The 15788-nt window shown below is 32.3% G+C and overlaps 1 protein-coding gene across 2 annotated transcripts in view; it reads right to left on the bottom strand.

Moving 5' to 3' along the window:
* Positions 1-588: 588 nt before the first annotated feature.
* LOC143246863 (uncharacterized) overlaps positions 589-15788 on the bottom strand; it is a 214954-nt gene continuing 199754 nt past the window's right edge. Inside the window, exons 3-6 of one of the 2 annotated variants that reach the window (XM_076494097.1) lie at positions 11339-11650; positions 7200-7220; positions 6020-6106; positions 589-822 (exon numbers count right to left, since the gene is read on the bottom strand). In XM_076494097.1, the coding sequence (XP_076350212.1) occupies positions 6045-6106; positions 7200-7220; positions 11339-11650 (395 nt within the window). In that variant the 3' untranslated portion in view covers positions 589-822; positions 6020-6044. The remainder of the gene's footprint in view (positions 823-6019; positions 6107-7199; positions 7221-11338; positions 11651-15788) is intronic. The other variant, XM_076494098.1, reaches the window with a different exon arrangement.

Here is a 15788-nt window from a genome sequence, read left to right as displayed (position 1 = left end):
TGTGTTTGTGTTAAAATAAAATCTATAAGACTGTCACGTCACGATTTGTTTGGGGAAATCTATAACTAGTTGTTGTCAACATAACAAAATATGGCCTAATTTCAATGAAAATGATTTATTTATTTAAATGACATGTGATGTTTATTGAAAAATCCACAACTATGGTGATGGATATCAGTTTAGTATTCACCTCACAGACATTACTGTAGAACATGTAACACTTTCAAGACAGTAAAGCCATCATTAGCCTGTATTATTAAATATAAACTTTGAGCGTTAAGATTTAAAAAAAGAACCTAGCTTCTGTGATAGGTGGGACCAGAGATTCTACGAACCTCAAAGTAACAGACGTTGAGAATGCTTTAACTCCACAAGAGATGATCATGTTACTGACATATGTGTGTTAAAATGGCTTTTCCCAAGACAGAACAACATGCCCAGGAACGAACAAAGAGGAACACGGGCATGGGGTCTACAATATCAACAGTCGCCATTTTGATCCGTCTCAACATCTTCGGACACGAGTCCAAAGCACCAACAATTTAGCCTAGCTGTATGTTTCATATCATAAGAGCGTTCACTCTGGTCTACGGTACGATTTTTATTTCATATTTCTTTATACAAATATTTATGATAAACAGTTCAATCACAAAAGCAAATTAATCACAAGTGGTTCGATTTCTATTATTATTACTGTTTTCTGTACAAATATTTAATATAGTTTATTGATAACTGACAATATATACCAACGTATGTACGTTGTAGGATACATCCGCAAATTGAGTACACAGATCCGTTTTGGCATTTCTTTGTTCCATGGGACTGAAACAAACATACGTATATACAGATATAAAAACTATTAGTTTTCGTGCATATTGAAAGGTATAATAATTTTTCTCTGAAGTTATGAATTATTTCTTAAAAATTCTGATAAAAAACCTTGATTTTACTGGTCTAACTAGAAACATGTAACACCTTGATTTTACTGGTCTAACTAGAAACATGTAACAGCTTGATTTTACTAGTCTGACTAAAAACATGTAACACCTTGATTTTACTAACGGGAAACATGTAACACCTTGATTTTACTGGTCTAACTAGAAACATGTGACAGCTAGATTTTACTAGTCTGACTAAAAACATGTAACACCTTGATTTTACTAACTAGAAACATGTAACATTTGATATCTCAGTCTAACTAGAAACATGTAACACCTTGATTTTACTAACTAGAAACATGTAACACATTGATTTTACTAGTCTGACTAGAAACATGTAACACCTTGATTTTACTAGGCTAACTAGAAACATGTAACACCTTGATTTTACTAGGCTAACTAGAAACATGTAACACCTTGATTTTACTAGCCTAACTAGAAACATGTAACACCTTGATTTTACTAGTCTAACTAGAAACATGTAACATTTGATATCTCAGAAAATTTACAAATAAAATTATTCAAAATAATTTCAACATGGTCTAGAAAACACTTGAAACAGTAGATATGAAACATACGTTACTACACTGTAACGTATACAGTTATACATGTTAGACATGTTATACAGATACAGTAGATATAAAACAGACGTTACTACACTGTAACTAGACATGTTATACAGATGCAGTAGGTATAAAACAGACGTTACTACACTGTAACTAGACATGTTATACAGACGCAGTAGGTATAAAACAGACGTTACTACACTGTAACTAGAGATGTCATATATATACAGTAGGTATAAAACAGATGTTACTACACTGTAACTAGAGATGTCATACAGATACAGTAGGTATAAAACAGACGTTACTATACAATAACTACAGATGTCATATAGATACAGTAGGTATAAGACAGACGTTACTATACTGTAACTAGAGATGCCATATAGATACAGTAGATATAAAACAGACGTTACTACACTGTAACTAGAGATGTCATATAGATACAGTAGGTATAAAACAGACGTTACTACACTGTAACTAGAGATGTCATACAGATACAGTAGGTATAAAACAGACGTTACTACACTGTAACTAGATATGTCATACAGATACAGTAGGTATAAAACAGACGTTACTATACAATAACTAGAGATGTCATATAGATACAGTAGGTATAAAACAGACGTAACTATACAGTAACTAGAGATGCCATATAGATACAGTAGGTATAAAACAGACGTTACTACACTGTAACTAGAGATGTCATATAGATACAGTAGGTATAAAACAGACGTTACTACACTGTAACTAGAGATGTCATACAGATACAGTAGGTATAAAACAGACGTTACTACACTGTAACTAGAGATGTCATACAGATACAGTAGGTATAAAACAGACGTTACTATACAATAACTAGAGATGTCATATAGATACAGTAGGTATAAAACAGACGTTACTATACTGTAACTAGAGATGCCATATAGATACAGTAGGTATAAAACAGACGTTACTATACAATAACTAGAGATGTCATATAGATACGGAATATATAAAACAGACGTTACTACACTGCAACTAGAGATGTCATATAGATACAGTAACTATAAAACAGACGTTACTACACTGTAACTAGAGATGTCATATAGATACAGTAGGTATAAAACAGACGTTACTACACTGTAACTAGAGATGTCATATAGATACAGTAACTATAAAACAGTCGTTACTACACTGTAACTAGAGATGTCATATAGACACAGCAGGTATAAAACAGACGTTACTATACTATAACTAGAGATGTCATATAGATACAGTAGGTATAAAACAGACGTTACTATACAATAACTAGAGATGTCATATAGATACAGTAAGTATAAAACAGACGCTACTACACTGTAACTAGAGATGTCATATAGATACAGTAGGTATAAAACAGACGTTACTACACTGTAACTAGAGATGTCATATAGATACAGTAACTATAAAACAGTCGTTACTACACTGTAACTAGAGATGTCATATAGACACAGCAGGTATAAAACAGACGTTACTATACTATAACTAGAGATGTCATATAGATACAGTAGGTATAAAACAGACGTTACTATACAATAACTAGAGATGTCATATAGATACAGTAAGTATAAAACAGACGCTACTACACTGCAACTAGAGATGTCATATAGATACAGTAAGTATGTATAAAACAGACGTTACTATACTATAACTAGAGATGTCATATAGATACAGTAGGTATAAAACAGACGTTACTATACTGTAACTAGAAATGTCATATAGATACAGTAGATATAAAACAGACGTTACTACACTGTAACTAGAGATGTCATATAGATACAGTAGGTATAAAACAGACGTTACTATACTATAACTAGAGATGTCATATAGATACAGTAACTATAAAACAGACGTTACTACACTGTAACTAGAGATGTCATATAGATACGGTATATATAAAACAGACGTTACTACACTGTAACTAGAGATGTCATATAGATACGGTATATATAAAACAGACGTTACTATACAATAACTACAGATGTCATATAGATACAGTAGGTATAAGACAGACGTTACTATACTGTAACTAGAGATGCCATATAGATACAGTAGATATAAAACAGACGTTACTACACTGTAACTAGAGATGTCATATAGATACAGTAGGTATAAAACAGACGTTACTACACTGTAACTAGAGATGTCATACAGATACAGTAGGTATAAAACAGACGTTACTACACTGTAACTAGATATGTCATACAGATACAGTAGGTATAAAACAGACGTTACTATACAATAACTAGAGATGTCATATAGATACAGTAGGTATAAAACAGACGTAACTATACAGTAACTAGAGATGCCATATAGATACAGTAGGTATAAAACAGACGTTACTACACTGTAACTAGAGATGTCATATAGATACAGTAGGTATAAAACAGACGTTACTACACTGTAACTAGAGATGTCATACAGATACAGTAGGTATAAAACAGACGTTACTACACTGTAACTAGAGATGTCATACAGATACAGTAGGTATAAAACAGACGTTACTATACAATAACTAGAGATGTCATATAGATACAGTAGGTATAAAACAGACGTTACTATACTGTAACTAGAGATGCCATATAGATACAGTAGGTATAAAACAGACGTTACTATACAATAACTAGAGATGTCATATAGATACGGAATATATAAAACAGACGTTACTACACTGCAACTAGAGATGTCATATAGATACAGTAACTATAAAACAGACGTTACTACACTGTAACTAGAGATGTCATATAGATACAGTAGGTATAAAACAGACGTTACTACACTGTAACTAGAGATGTCATATAGATACAGTAACTATAAAACAGTCGTTACTACACTGTAACTAGAGATGTCATATAGACACAGCAGGTATAAAACAGACGTTACTATACTATAACTAGAGATGTCATATAGATACAGTAGGTATAAAACAGACGTTACTATACAATAACTAGAGATGTCATATAGATACAGTAAGTATAAAACAGACGCTACTACACTGTAACTAGAGATGTCATATAGATACAGTAGGTATAAAACAGACGTTACTACACTGTAACTAGAGATGTCATATAGATACAGTAACTATAAAACAGTCGTTACTACACTGTAACTAGAGATGTCATATAGACACAGCAGGTATAAAACAGACGTTACTATACTATAACTAGAGATGTCATATAGATACAGTAGGTATAAAACAGACGTTACTATACAATAACTAGAGATGTCATATAGATACAGTAAGTATAAAACAGACGCTACTACACTGCAACTAGAGATGTCATATAGATACAGTAAGTATGTATAAAACAGACGTTACTATACTATAACTAGAGATGTCATATAGATACAGTAGGTATAAAACAGACGTTACTATACTGTAACTAGAAATGTCATATAGATACAGTAGATATAAAACAGACGTTACTACACTGTAACTAGAGATGTCATATAGATACAGTAGGTATAAAACAGACGTTACTATACTATAACTAGAGATGTCATATAGATACAGTAACTATAAAACAGACGTTACTACACTGTAACTAGAGATGTCATATAGATACGGTATATATAAAACAGACGTTACTACACTGTAACTAGAGATGTCATATAGATACGGTATATATAAAACAGACGTTACTACACTGTAACTAGAGATGTCATATAGATACGGTATATATAAAACAGACGTTACTATACTATAACTAGAGATGTCATATAGACACAGCAGGTATAAAACAGACGTTACTATACTATAACTAGAGATGTCATATAGATACAGTAGGTATAACAGACGTTACTACACTGAAAATAGAGATGTCATATAGATACAGCAGGTATTTAACTTTAGAATTTAGCTCACTCTAACCGCCTATGGTGTGATTTAGTCATTTATAAACAAATATTTTTAACTCACTCATTTTGCCTACACAAACATTATCTTTGCTCAAGTGAAAGTAGAAAACTCTATTTCAGTGTTAATGTTACGAATGATCCAAACTTTTTTAGATGAATAAATTACATCCGTTAAAATCAACATTAACTGAAGACAACAACTCTAAAGTGTAAGAAATGTAAACCCATATATAATGTGTGTTCAAACATATCAATTTGGACTTCGTAGTCTCATTTTACTGTCTTAAATTTGTTTCTGAATTTATAAACTAAATTGAACGGTGGAAAGAAAACAATACACGTGCTTTCTCTAATCACGTGAGGTTTATGAACTGAATGTTACCTGAGACACGATTGATCTAAACCGTCACCTTAGGTGGTCTTATAGCCTATAATTTGAGTCGAATGACAGATTAGATTTGAAGAGGGGATCATCTTCGTATCGACCTTAATATCTGATCTGTTTCAGTAATTAAAACATGAGGTAGAATACAATATAATATACTTCAGATATTATAATACTGATCATTAATTATTATTATAACCAGTCACTTGTGAAATATGGTAAGTTTATAAGTAAACTTTTCTTAGAATACTCACATCAATACGGTCAGGTCTGTTAGGACTAGAAGAAAAGGACAGCAACATATAAGCAGCAGTTTAACCAGGTAAGTCCACCAGATGGTGCTGGGAATAAATAATTTTAAGTCACATCAGGAAAGAGTTTATCTGTAAACTAATAAACACTAAAAGTATGGATTACTTACTGATTTTCAATGTTTAAACAAAAAATAATTTGACATATTCAACTCACTTACTCAATAAAAAATTCCTTCTAGAGAAGATTCTAGAACATTTACTGAAAGCTTTACAAGGAACTTTCGCCATTGGTGAGCAAAGTGTTTGTTTTCGTATATGTTCTTTATTTAGATATATTTCCAAATGATTCATATATATTAAGAATCGGCTTTTGTTAGTTTACTTTGAAATGGAGAAAAAAAATCCATGGGTTATTTTACTACATAAACTTTACCTGCAAAGTAAAATAAGGGTGACACTTAAGAAGGAAAATAAATGCAACACAAGAAGTTACTTCCTCGCACAGAATGCTAGGACGTAGAAAACCATGGATTGAAATGTCATAAAACTCACGAACCAAAGACAAGAGAATAAAAAAAATAGATGATACCTGAAACTATTATCCAAGCGTTTCCCAAGAGTCTAGCTCCCTCTATCTTTCGTGTTTAAGAATAAACAATGTTTACTGTTTTATTTTATTACATGGCCAATTTTCTTTCTCAGATGCAACAATTCGTTCTTCAGTAAATTGCTTATGAAAATCTTCTCAGACTTCTGGCGTTAGGTATGGGCCCATCAAGGCCCTCTGTTCCTGACAGTAACATATAGGGTGAAAGTAAGAAAAAAAAACACCAAGACATATGCCAACAGATGGCGCCCCAGTACGATACTCTTGTGGTAAGTACATAAATACAATATATATTAGAACAAGAAATACTGAGTATTACACACGGGATAAAAGAACAAAAATAAAACCAGGAACAATGCCCACAAGTGGCACTCCTCTACGAAATTTTTGCGGTGTAAGTACATATATGTGTATATGATTACATAAAAGATCATGTAATATTAAGCATTACATGTGGCGTGAGAGTAACAAAAGAAAACCAAGGACATGCCTACAGATGGCGCCACAATACGATACCCTAGTGTATATATTGGAACAATTAAAGTAAAATTGGAATAGAATGTGTCGTCTCACCTGTGTTTGATGCAGTAAGTCCTGAAATGAAAGATACAAACAAACATTACATACACCAATTTACACACGAAATTTTATGAGTAGAAACAGAATATTTCAACAAAAACAATCAATATTTAATTCGTTTTAACTTTAATGATGAAAACGTAAGTTCACTCGAAGTTCCCTTGATATCATATTAATTTATATAATCTGTCATTATAGCATTTGGAGTCCATTTTAGTGTATCATGGTAAGCTACATTACTTTATGATGCTTCAATAGGACTTAAAACAATTCAACATCACAACACTTCACCGTTATAATGGGCCTAACTATATTGCATTGGTTTGCTGTTGTGCTGATAAGCCTTGAATAGGAGAGACTGTAGCAGAGGGTACAGACAGACAATCGAAAAGCGCATTACCTTAAATAATTCCGTATTTTTTGTCATTTAACTTTGATAAAAAAAAGAAAAGAAATCTTTAACACTTGCGAAAATTAGTTTAGTGTGTTAAAGGGCGTAGGTGACTCTCTAAAAACACTGAAGTTCTGACTTGGTAAACTGGCATCGAATCGTTACGATACCACAACATTTTATGTAAGCATTGTCAGAATAATAACTAATTCCTCAATGTCAGTTGTAGAGTAATGCTGATTGGCTGCCTTTAGTAGTTCAAAATAAGCTTCAGTTTAACCGAATATCCAGTGACTATGGTTTAAAAAATCAAAACTCGTGATTCACGTATAACCTGGGAAGGATCTGAACTGGTCAAATTGGCTTATTTACTGGGCAACATTCTCAGTAGACGAGAACTTTATGTGAACTGTTCAAATTGGTTTATTTACTGGGCAACATTCTTAGTAGACAAGAACTTTATGTGAACTGGTCAAATTGGTTTATTTACCGGACAACATTCTTAGTAGACGAGAACTTTATGTGAACTGGTCAAATTGGTTTATTTACTGGGCAACACTCTTAGTAGACGAGAAATTTACGTGAACTGGTCAAATTGGTTTATTTACTGGGTAACACTCTTAGAAGATGAGAACTTTATTTCAACTGGTCAAATTGGTTTATTTACTCTTAGTAGACGAGAACTTTACGTGAACTAGTCAAATTGGTTTATTTACTGGGCAACACTCTTAGTAGACGAGAACTTTACGTGAACTGGTCAAATTGGTTTATTTACTGGGCAACACTCTTAGTAGACGAGAACTTTATGTGAACTGGTCAAGTTGATTTATTTACCGGACACCATTCGCAGTAGAAAAGATGTTTATGTGAACTGGCCAAATTGGTTTATTTATTGGGCAACATTATTTGCATATGAGAACTTTATATGAACTGGTCAAATTGGTTTATTTACTGGGCAACATTCTCAGTAAACGAGAACTTTATCTGAACTGGCTAAATTTGTTTATTTATTGGGCAACATTATTTGCATATGAGAACTTTATGTGAACTGTTCAAATTGGTTTATTTACTGGGCAACATTCTTAGTAGACGAGAACTTTATGTGAACTGGTCAAATTGGTTCATTTACTGGGCAACATTCTTAGTAGACGAGAACTTTATGTGAACTGGTCAAATTGGTTTATTTACTTGGCAACACTCTTAGTAGACGAGAACTTTATGTGAACTGGTCAAATTGGTTTATTTACTGGGCAACACTCTTAGTAGACGAGAAATTTATTTCAACTGGTCAAATTGGTTTATTTACTCTTAGTAGACGAGAACTTTACGTGAACTGGTCAAATTGGTTTATTTACTGGGCAACACTCTTAGTAGACGAGAACTTTATCTGAACTGGTCAAGTTGATTTATTTACCGGACACCATTCGCAGTAGAAAAGATGTTTATGTGAACTGGCCAAATTGGTTTATTTATTGGGCAACATTCTCAGTAAACGAGAACTTTATCTGAACTTGTCAAATTGGTTTATTTATTGGGCAATATTATTTGCATATGAGAACTTTATGTGAACTGGTCAAATTGGCTCATTTACTGGGCAACGTTCTTAGTAGACGAGAACTTTATGTGAACTGGTGAAATTGGCTTATTTACTGGACAACATTCAGACGAGAGTTTTCGGTAATTTTATGGTTGGAAGGCTGCTAAAAGGGTCACTTCTTTTAACCACTCACACCACGATACAGTAGTGTGTTATCTGTGAGTAGGTAGACAGTTAAATAACGTCACATAAGGATGGCTTAATGTTGCAATTTGTACTATCATGACTTTAGTAAAACACGCACAAGGCATGCATTACGAAAAGAATTAATCACTCTGTAGGCTACGAGACAGCTTAACTAAGAAATAAAAACATTTGTTATTCTTAATCTTAAAGTTATTTACAATGGAAATAGAACATATTCAGGGACCCTACGTAAGTACACCTAGTATATATATATGTGTGTGTGTGTGTAAGCCTCACTGTTCAGGGGTGATTTTGAAGAGTGTAACATCAGGGACAGGGGCCTACACAAATAGGAATGATTAATTATATATGGATGCAATTTCTGAAAGTACGGAGCTTCTCTGTGGAGCATCTCAGTTTCGAACCTTGAGCTCTTGCAAACCGCTGTCCAGTATGGTTATCATTAGGTCATAACGCTCTTTCCCTTTAAATGTTCAGAAAAAGCTGCTAGTCTCGTAAAGTTAAAGGGAATGTGGAATGATTAAGATAAATTGTTAGACATCTGATGAATTAATAGATTACTGTATTGGAATGAAACATGCTCACCTAATTACATCTATTTTAAGTAGTTTTGCATTTCACGCTACCTAATGTCTGACTTCAGGCTAAATAACGTTTGTGTCATATATACTGGAAAAGTCTTCGCTACGTCTTAATAATGAAGGATTAGAAAAAGAAACTTAAAACAGAGTTGTAATCAGCTGATGTATCCAGTGCTTAAACTATTCTGTAATTATGTATTTCAGTCCAACAGAGCGCTGGGCTTAAGAAAGTACGACACCAATCTTACGTCTCGCGCCTTTCACGTGTATAATTTCGCACTTGAGTGAAAGTCAGATGTAAATTTGCCACTATAATATCTCCTTCTAGTGCAGTTCCAATTAGATGTTCCACCTGTTTAACAACCAGGAAGTGAAATTACTGAGAAGTGTGTAACGTTTCCCTGGAGTGCCTCACCTTAGATGAACAACGGATTGAACAACGTATCCACACGTTGTCGAGAATTTAATTTATATCAAAGACAACGACTTATCACTTTTCACACGGAACTAAACAATGATAAATGTTAATCCCACGAAATTGTATATCTATTTTAAGTATCTGGTCTATCTATACACAGGTGTGTGTGTGTTAAAACCGTGTTTCAAATACGATTCTTACAGACATAAAATTAAAAGCAGTTCATTTTATCTCACCAAACCTTTGATTTAATAAGTTTATAAAACTAACGTCACTTTAAATTAATAGTTTATAAAGATTCTTAGATCGGTTGTTATTAACTACAAATCTACACAATAAGATAAGCCCGGCATGTCCAGGTGGGTAAAAGCGTTCGATTCGTGATCCGAGGATCGCGGGTTCGAATCCCAGTCGCACCAAACATGCTTGCCCTTTCAGCCGTGGGGGCGTTATAATGTCAAATCCACGAGTTGGCGGTGGGTGGTGATGACTAGCTGCCTTCCTTTCAGTCTTACACTGCTAAATTAGGGACGACTAGCGCAAATAGCCCTCGAGTAGCATTGCGCGAAATTCCAAAACAAACAAAAACACAATAAGATATATGTGCTCTGCCCATGACGGGTATCGAAACCCAATTTTTAGCTTCGTAAACCTAGTAAGGAGAGCACAAATGTTCAGATACACAGATGCCAAAATTTACGAAGATTATCTTATATCGGTATTTAGAAATACTGAACTTTAGAACGAAGGAAAACAAACTGCACTATATTAAAAACAAGAGAGAGTTACCTGTGCAATAAGATATCGTCCTGGATACTTTGTAATAAGTGTCAGGAATATAAGAACAAGATAGAGTTACCTGTGTAATAAGATATCGTCCTGGATACTTTGTAATAAGTGTCAGGAATATAAGAACAAGAGAGAGTTACCTGGGTAATAAGATATCGTCCTGGATACTTTGTAATAAGTGTCAAAAATATAAGAACAAGAGAGAGTTACCTGGGTAATAAGATATCGTCCTGGATACTTTGTAATCAGTGTAAGGAATATAGACTTCACATTCAACAACAATCATGTTTCTATCCGGGAAATCACTCTGACGCAACGATCCGCTGAGCCAGATCGAATAAAGAGAACTGGTGACATTCATGTATTTTTTAAATTTTTGTAACAACAGCTGTTCTGAGGTATCCGGGAATATAATTTTGAGAGAAACCTGGGGTCGGGGATACAACCCCACAGCTTCACAAGACACTTCCATATCCGAAATAGAAACATCGGTTTGGGTGAGTGAAAACCTTTTAGCTGGAGCTAGAAAATCAAAGCAACCTGAATCCACAATCTATAATTTTCTTCTCTTTCTAAAATAACACTAGTCTAGTAACTGTTTGTTTATAGTAAATACACAAGTTTATACAAATAACACTTGTCTAGTAACTGTTCGTTTATAGTAAAAACACAAGTTCATACAAATAACACTAGTCTAGTAACTGTTCGTTTATAGTAAATACACAGGTTCATATAAATAACACTAGACTGGTAACTGTTCGTTTATAGTAAATACATAGGTTCATACAAATAACACTAGTCTAGTAATTGTTGGTTCATATTAAAAACACAAGTTCATACAAATGACAATAGTCTAGTAACTGTTCGTTTATAGTAAAAACACAAGTTCATACAAATAACACTTGTCTAGTAACTGTTGGTTTATAGTAAAAACACAAGTTCATACAAATAACACTAGTCTAGTAACTGTTGGTTTATATTGAAAATACAAGTTTATACAAATAACACTAGTCTAGTAACTGTTCGTTTATAGTAAAAACAAAAGTTCCTACAAATAACGCTAGTCTAGTAACTGTTGGTTGAAAGTAAAAACACAAGCTCATACAAATAACACAAGTCTAGTAACTGTTGGTTTCTGGTGAAAACACAAGTTTATACAAATAACACTAGTCTAGTAACTATTCGTTTATAGTAAAAAAACAAGTTAATACAAATAACACTTGTCTAGTGACTATTGGTTTATAGTAAAAACACAGGTTGATACAAAAAACACTAGTCTAGTAACTGTTCGTTTATAGTAAATACACAGGTTCATAAAAATAACACTAGTCTAGTAACTGTTGGTTTATAGTAAACACAGGTTCATACAAATAACACTAGTCTAGTAACTGTTCGTTTATGGTAAAAACACAAGTTCATACAAATAACACTAATGTAGTAACTGTTAGTTTATAGTAAAAACAAAAGTTCATACAAATAACACTAGTCTAGTAACTGTTGGTTTATAGTCAACACAGGTTCATACAAATAACACTAGTCCAGTAACTGTTGGTTTATAGTAAAAACACAAGTTCATACAAATGACACAAGTCTAGTAACTGTTCGTTTATAGTAAAAACACAAGTTCATACAAATAACACTGGTCTAGTAACTGTTGTATTAGAGTAAAAACACAATTTCATACAAATAACACTAGTCTAGTAACTGTTCGTTCATAGTAAATACACAGGTTCATAAAAATAACACTAGTCTGGTAACTGTTCGTTTATAGTAAAAACACAAGTTCATACAAATAACAATAGTCTAGTAACTGTTCGTTTATAGTAAAAACACAAGTTCATATAAATAGCACTAGTCTAGTAACTGTTGGTTTATAGTAAATACACAGGTTCATAAAAATAACACTAGTCTAGTAACTGTTCTTTTATAATTAATACACAGGTTCATACAAATAACACTAGTCTGGTAACTGTTCGTTTATAGTAAATACACAGGTTGATACAAATAACATGATTCTTGTAACTGTTCGTTTATGGTAAAAACACAAGTTCATACAAATAACACTAGTGAAGTAACTGTTAGTTTACAGTAAAAACAAAAGTTCATACAAATAACACTAGTCTAGTAACTATTCGTTTATAGTAAAAAAACAAGTTAATACAAATAACACTTGTCTAGTGACTATTGGTTTATAGTAAAAACACAAGTTCATACAAAAAACACTAGTCTAGTAACTGTTCGTTTATAGTAAATACACAGGTTCATAAAAATAACACTAGTCTAGTAACTGTTGGTTTATAGTAAACACAGGTTCATACAAATAACACTAGTCTGGTAACTGTTCGTTTATAGTAAATACACAGGTTGATACAAAAAACACTAGTCTAGTAACTGTTCGTTTATAGTAAATACACAGGTTCATAAAAATAACACTAGTCTAGTAACTGTTGGTTTATAGTAAACACAGGTTCATACAAATAACACTAGTCTAGTAACTGTTCGTTTATGGTAAAAACACAAGTTCATACAAATAACACTAATGTAGTAACTGTTAGTTTATAGTAAAAACAAAAGTTCATACAAATAACACTAGTCTAGTAACTGTTGGTTTATAGTCAACACAGGTTCATACAAATAACACTAGTCCAGTAACTGTTGGTTTATAGTAAAAACACAAGTTCATACAAATGACACAAGTCTAGTAACTGTTCGTTTATAGTAAAAACACAAGTTCATACAAATAACACTGGTCTAGTAACTGTTGTATTAGAGTAAAAACACAATTTCATACAAATAACACTAGTCTAGTAACTGTTCGTTCATAGTAAATACACAGGTTCATAAAAATAACACTAGTCTGGTAACTGTTCGTTTATAGTAAAAACACAAGTTCATACAAATAACAATAGTCTAGTAACTGTTCGTTTATAGTAAAAACACAAGTTCATATAAATAGCACTAGTCTAGTAACTGTTGGTTTATAGTAAATACACAGGTTCATAAAAATAACACTAGTCTAGTAACTGTTCTTTTATAATTAATACACAGGTTCATACAAATAACACTAGTCTGGTAACTGTTCGTTTATAGTAAATACACAGGTTGATACAAATAACATGATTCTTGTAACTGTTCGTTTATGGTAAAAACACAAGTTCATACAAATAACACTAGTGAAGTAACTGTTAGTTTACAGTAAAAACAAAAGTTCATACAAATAACACTAGTCTAGTAACTGTTCGTTTATAGTAAATACACAGGTTCATACAAATAACACTAGTCTAGTAACTGTTCGTTTATAGTAAATACACAGGTTCATAGAAATAACATTAGTCTAGTAACTGTTGGTTTATAGTAAAAACACAAGTTCATACAAATAACACTAGTCTAGTAACTGTTCGTTTATAGTAAAAACACTAGTCTGGTAACTGTTCGTTTATAGTAAATACACAGGAACATACAAATAACACTAGTCTAGTAATTGTTGGTTTATAGTTAAAACACAAGTTCATACATATAACACTAGTTTAGTGACTGTTCGTTTATAGTAAATACACAGGTTCATAAAAATAACACTAGTCTAGTAACTGTTCGTTTATAGTTAATACACAGGTTCATACAAATAACACTAGTCTAGTAACTGTTCGTTTATAGTAAAAACACTAGTCTAGTAACTGTTCGTTTACAGTAAAAACACAAGTTCATACAAATAACACTAGTCTAGAAATTGTTCCTTTATAGTAAATACACAGGTTCATACAAATGACACTAGTTTAGTAACTGTTGGTTTATAGTAAATACACAAGCTCATACAAATAACACAAGTCTAGTAACTGTTGGTTTCTGGTGAAAACACAAGTTTATACAAATAACACTAGTCTAGTAACTATTCTTTTATAGTAAAAACACAAGTTAATACAAATAAGACTTGTCTAGTGACTATTGGTTTATAGTAAAAACACAAGTTCATACAAAAACACTAGTCTAGTAACTGTTCGTTTATAGTAAATACACAGTTTCATAAAAATAACACTAGTCTAGTAACTGTTCTTTTATAGTTAATACACAGGTTCATACAAATAACACAAGTCTAGTAACTGTTGGTTTATAGTAAACACAGGTTCATACAAATAACACTAGTCTGGAAACTGTTCGTTTATAGTAAATACACAAATTGATACAAATAACATGATTCTTGTAACTGTTCGTTTATGGTAAAAACACAAGTTCACATAAATAACACTAGTGTAGTAACTGTTAGTTTATAGTAAAACACAAGTTCATACAAATGACACTAGTCTAGTAATTGTTCGTTTATAGTAAAACACAAGTTCATACAAATAACACTTGTCTAGTAACTGTTGGTTTATAGTGAAAATACAATTTTATACAAATAACACTAGTCTAATAACTGTTTGTTTATAGTAAATACACAAATTCATATAAATAACACTTGTCTAGTAACTGTTCGTTTATAGTAAACACACAAGTTCATACAAATAACACTAGTCTAGTAACTGTTCGTTTATAGTAAACACACAAGTTCATACAAATAACACTAGTCTAGTAACTGTTCGTTTATAGTAAATACACAGGTTCATATAAATAACACTAGTCTAGTAACTGTTGGTTTATAGTAAAAACACAGGTTCATGCAAAT

This window comes from Tachypleus tridentatus, chromosome 3 (assembly GCF_004210375.1).
Source record: "Tachypleus tridentatus isolate NWPU-2018 chromosome 3, ASM421037v1, whole genome shotgun sequence".
NCBI classification, from domain to species: Eukaryota; Metazoa; Arthropoda; class Merostomata; order Xiphosura; family Limulidae; genus Tachypleus; species Tachypleus tridentatus.
The sequence above is the reverse complement of the archived record's forward strand: the minus strand, read 5'-3'. Positions and strand labels throughout refer to the sequence as shown.